The sequence below is a fragment of the Oryzias melastigma genome, linkage group LG15 (assembly GCF_002922805.2).
Source record: "Oryzias melastigma strain HK-1 linkage group LG15, ASM292280v2, whole genome shotgun sequence".
Classification (NCBI taxonomy): Eukaryota; Metazoa; Chordata; class Actinopteri; order Beloniformes; family Adrianichthyidae; genus Oryzias; species Oryzias melastigma.
In genome coordinates this window covers 15,616,351-15,621,811 of record NC_050526.1, presented here as the reverse complement: position 1 = coordinate 15,621,811, position 5,461 = coordinate 15,616,351, and the positions used below count along the sequence as shown (strand labels likewise).

General features: G+C 40.9%; 1 protein-coding gene across 1 annotated transcript in view; it reads right to left on the bottom strand.

Annotated features, from left to right (window-relative positions):
- The window catches only part of LOC112161969 (protein FAM161A), a 5,730-nt gene extending 4,655 nt beyond the window's left edge, over positions 1-1,075 (bottom strand). The window contains exon 1 of the mRNA XM_024297545.2: positions 853-1,075. Coding sequence (XP_024153313.1) covers positions 853-927 — 75 coding nt within the window. The 5' untranslated portion in view covers positions 928-1,075. The remainder of the gene's footprint in view (positions 1-852) is intronic.
- Between the last annotated feature and the right edge of the window lie 4,386 nt (positions 1,076-5,461).

The following is a 5,461-nucleotide window of genomic DNA, read 5'->3' as shown; positions in this document are numbered from 1 at the left end:
GGAGGACACACTCGGACAGGTCGCCAGTCTGTGGCAGGGCCTCAATCATACATAGGGACAAATTAGAGTCACCACTGTACCTATGGAGTCTTCTCACATTCCTTATTTCTGTCCTTACTGAAGTGGATCCAGGGGGAGGGACATTCAGGTCACGAGTCTGAAGTTAAGCCGTTTAAATGACCGTCTCTGTAAAACCACAGCAACAAATCCAATAACGAAAGTGTCGTTATTCTGTCTGAAGCTTCATCACAAACAGCAACGCTCGCCTTTCACTTCCAGGGAAAGTCTGAGTAAACAAACGCGCAGTTTAGGTTTCTGCGTTCAAAACTTTCACGCGTAGCTATGCTCATTTTTAGGACTATTTTTGGACTCGACGTAAAAAGAATTCACTGACACAAGTCTTTCATTTATCAGAACAGAGCTGTGAAGAAAAATCTGGAACAAAATTCACCAGATTCACCCGCTTTGACTTTTTGTTTTCTTCCAGCTATAGGTGGTGACATGTGCTGTTAAAAGTAGAAGAAGAAGAAGAAGCCCCTCCCTGCTTGTGTCTCCGGTCCAAGTTTCTGGTCCAAATTTCTACTTAAAGTCTCTGGTCCAAGTCTAAGGTCCAAGTCTAGGGTCCAAGTCTAAGGTCCAAGTCTAGGGTCCAAGTCTAAGGTCCAAGTCTCTGGTCCAAGCCTGTGTTTCAAGTCTCTGCTCCAAGTCTCCAGTCCGAGTCTCAGGTCTGAGCCCTCCTCTCTGCTGAACTGCAGACCACAGTGAGCTGGTCATGTTTTAGCATCGCTGCAACACGGAGGATCTCCAGGTTTCCTGAAACCTCGTTCAGTTCTTCATGAAGAGCTGGTTTACCTCCTCAAAGCTCCGGCCTCCTCCTCCGAACAGAGCCAGCAGCTCCCTGCTCTCCAGAGCGGCTGAGCGGAACATGACTGCAGCTCCGTCTGACCCGGACTCGGTGCCGACCCGCTGACACACAGTCAGTTAAAGGAGATTAACCCACAGCCCGCCTGGATCCTCTTACCAGGGGGGCTGTGGTCTGCAGGGACGCTCCAGATGGTTCTGAGGCTTTTCACTGGGAGACCTGATTACTCCGTTTGAGGTTAAGATGTTAAGTTCCTTAAAGGATGGAGCAGCTGCTCTCTGACCAAACAACATGGACGGGGGGGGGGTCATCATGTATCCCCACAGTCTCACCTTGTTCAGTCTTTTCTGCTGATATAAAAAAGTTCATTTTAAGTTTATTTACTATGAAAAAAATACGATTTTTTAAATGAAGTTACACATTTTCTAAATGATTCAGCGACTGACTATAAAGACCTTTTTGTAATTCGTCTTCCTGCTGTTTATGCAAACATTTGGCTACAACCAAATTCTCAAAAACAAGATTATCAAAAGAATGATGACATCACAGCAGGAGAAACGTCAAAAATGAACGAATGAGACCAAAATCTCTAATGAGGTTAAAAAAATATGAAAATCAATAAACCAGAACATTCCTATCGGGATATTCTTAGAAGTTTTAGCAGTATTATGGGATGGCTTGAAGACGCGGGACTCCGTGGCCATTTTGTGCTGGAGTGAAAAATTTGATGGTATTCATGTTTTCATACAATGTTAAAAAATCTGTTTGAGAAACCTTCATGACGTTTCACTCACATCCCATCAGGTTACGTCCACAACCAAAGTTCTGTTGACCTTTAACCTCAGGAAGAAGCAGCCATCTTGAATTCTAACAATAGTTTCAGCTATAAATGTGAACTTTGATCTGTCGTCTCCTGACTCCTCGAGCATCTTTGAGGAAAATGTTGGAGTTAGAAGTTTGTAGGTTGTAAAGTGGCGAGCTCGCAGAAGTGGCGTTCCCTGAAGGTCGCACATTTTTATGGGCTCAAACCAGGATCAGCTTAACATGAATGAAACCCAGACGGAAAATTAAAAAGAGAGAAAATTTGGAAGCAGTTTTAAACTTGAAAATACATTGAAAACTTGAAAGAAATATTGAAATTTTGAAAAAATATAAATTTGAACAAAAAAAACCTAAAACTGTTATAAATAAATAAAATCTGTACTTTTAACTTTCCTTTTTTTATTTCTCCGTCTGTTTTCAGTTTCAATGCAGAGTTTTCGCTGCTGAGCGGATCCTAATTTTACAGGGGGCGGGGCTTTGAGCTCAGCTTTCAATAATATTTTTTCAAATGTTCAATTTTTTTTTCGAATTTCAAATCTCTTTTTTTCCAGTTTTCAATCTTGTTTTTCATTCACTTTGAGCTGATCGTGTTTTAACCAGAATATTGTGAAAATGTAATAAATGAAACCATCCAATGACATGACACACGTTAGGAATGTGGGCGTGGCTAACAGACACACGTTAGGAATGTGGGCGTGGTTAACACAAAAACCTCTGTACCCAGGAAATCCAAAAATCTACTTCTGCTGAATCTTCTAAAAATCACAGACTTGTTTGTCCCTCCAGAAGACCTAAGATAAAATGGTTGCTATGGAGATGAATATAACAGAAAAGCTGCCAATTGGATTAAAGAGTTTTTAATGAATCTGTAAAATGCAGTGAAAGTTAGAGGCGTTACAGAAGGTTGTATAGCAGATGTGGGTCATACAACGCCGCTTTGATCTTCACTGGTTTATAAATAATATATTTATTATATTGAAGCTGTTGAAGCAGAATAGTATCACACTAAAATGTCGTTTTCACCCCGAATGGTCGAGTTCGTCAATGTTTCCTGAAACTGAATTAGTGTCACTTCCATGTTAACCTGCATGAAAACAGAAGTTTGTGTTTCAGCTCCTGTCTCCATAGAGGACCTCCTGAAGCTGTGGAGGAAGCTGAGTTTGGAACCAGCCAGCTGAAGCCGAGCGGTGCCAAAGATCTGGTAATCCTGTTACTCTGCTTTCTCCTCATCCTCTCTTCATCTGTCTCCTGTCGTCTCCCATCTTCTTCTTAGGAGCTCAAACGAAACAGAATTCACTTGAAGTTCAACAACAGGAATTCTTTCTGGACCTGAAAATTAGAGAAGAAAATGTCTTAAAACAGGCTGGAGAAAAAGACAAGATACAGACGATTGAATGTTCTCATAATGAATTCATAGAATTCACCCGAATTCAAGTCCTCCAGTCACACTTTCTTTTTTTTGAACAGATATTTACATTTATTAGGCATAAAAAACGCGATTTTCTAAAATGTATATAAAAAACTATAACACAGAAGGTTTAATAGACTGCAGACAGCCTCATTTTCGAATCTTTATGGCCTTACTTTGAGCCCATACATTTATTATATATATATATATAAATATATATATATATATACTGTATCATCTGCTGGAGCATCAAACCTGAAGGAAATCAGACATGAGTTTGATTTGAACAATTATCCAGGAGGAAGCGTTTAACATCCATGACGCACAATGAAGAGCTCAGACGATGGAGAGCAGAGGAGGTGGTTTTAGGATTTTATTAATGTTTTGTTAATTTATTTTTATTTCCTTTTGTAGTTTTGTACAGCATTTGGACTCCCTTGGGTATGCATTGCGCTTGATAAATAAACTTGCTTTCAGAGGAGGTGTTGCTGGAGGACAAACCTCTTGGGAAGCACCACTGGACCATAAATCAAATAACTGAAACCAAGAAGTTCTGGGGTTGGCCCAGAGGACCCTCAGGAACCAGTTGTGAGCAGCAGAACCACAGAGGCTCAGATTTAACACAGCAGCAAGACTTTTATCCTGAAACGTGAAAAATTCAAAGTGCAGTATCATCTTCTGTCCACAAGATGGAGACATTTTCTGTCTTTTTGTTTGAAATCCCAGCTCCTTCCTGAGACCAGAAGAGATTCTTTTCTATTGACAAAACCAACATTTATCAAAGTACAAAACTGATAGTTTTTCATTTTAAACAATAAAATATTTAACAAAACAAAATTTTCATTTTGAACAAAAAACAAAAGAACCCGTTTGTCGTTTTCTTCAAGAGGCTCAGATTTCTAAAAACTGTTAAAGTTGTGTTTAGTGATATCTTTGGGATCAATTTCTTTACTTTCTCTCAGATTAAATTCTTTGACACATCCGAGGTGATAAACAGGTTTGAGACAGAAAATGACTGATCTGTCAGAAGTTCCTCTAGCTCAGGGTTGGCCACCCCTAAAGTCTAGCTGATAAAATGTTTTCATTTTTCTCCTGAAGTGTCTCCAGTTTCTGCTGATTTCTGCTGAGACATTCTCCAGCTGCTCAGTCTGAGCCTCGTGTTTCTCTGTAATCTGCTGCTCTGTTTGCTCTCCTGCAGCTCCTGGCAGCGGCGGCTGTTTTCCTCCATAATCTCAGGTACAAACTCCTCTTTGTGTGAGCGGGAACAGATTACAGCAGCATTACACAACTGCCCACTTTTCCGGCTGACGTTCACGCCGTGGAAATGTCCTCAGCGGTTCCCACTTCCACGTGCACAAACATGACAGTGAGGAAATGGTCGGTCTGTGCGGGACGGCCGTTTTCTTCTTGTTTTTCTTTTCTGCTTCTCCAGTGTTGATGTTTTAGACGCTCATCGGTCCAACGAAATCTGAAATCGAGGAAACGAACAGGCTGCGGTTTGTGGCTCAGGACTCTTTCCAGCTTTACAAAAACCTTATTTGAGGTCGTGAACAACCAAACCAGCAGATCAGCTGATCCGGTTGAGGACTTTTCCACGAGTCCAGCTGGAGCTGACGGGATTCTGCGTCTGCTTTCATTTTCCAGACCTGCAGCTCCGAGTGAGACCGAGTTTAAGCAGCTGTTCAAACAGGAACATTAGTTTCTCTTAAAGTTCTTTGATAACCTGATTGTTCTGTTTTTAGTTCAGGTTTTTCAGCAGTTTAATGATTATCAGTTTATTCACAGAACAGGTTTTGATTTTATAAAGACCAGTGAGAAGTTTTCATGCTGAGAGCCACAAAACACTCTTAGATCTACACGTATTCGACCTCATTTGCAGGACGAGTTTTTCTTGACTTCATCTCAGCTGCTTTGTTCCTCATGTTTGCGAGGACTTTGTCCTTTCTTGGTTCGTGTCACGTTTTGTCGTATTGTTGGCTGACCGCCGACGTTACTAAATGTCTATTTTGACCATCATGAAGTTTTTGTGGTGGTCGCACAAAAAAACTGATGACGGTCAAACAAGCAGCCAAAATGCACATTACTGATGTGACCACAAGTATTTTAAACTCAACTCCGTCCTCATTACAAGTGAAGTCACTTCCTTTCGTGGCTTCGTCCCTCAGGTTTCAGGGAAGTCAATCATCCTCAGAGTTTTCACTTTATCACATCACCTGCTTCTTGTTTTCATTTGTCTGTTTTTTATGGTTTTGTCACGTTTAAGTTCATGAATTGTGGTGGGAAAGTGAAGCCTCATGAAGCACTGAAGCTTTCAATTGTGTTGACAAGGCTTGAGTGATGGTGACACCTGGTGGACAGATAAAGTCATA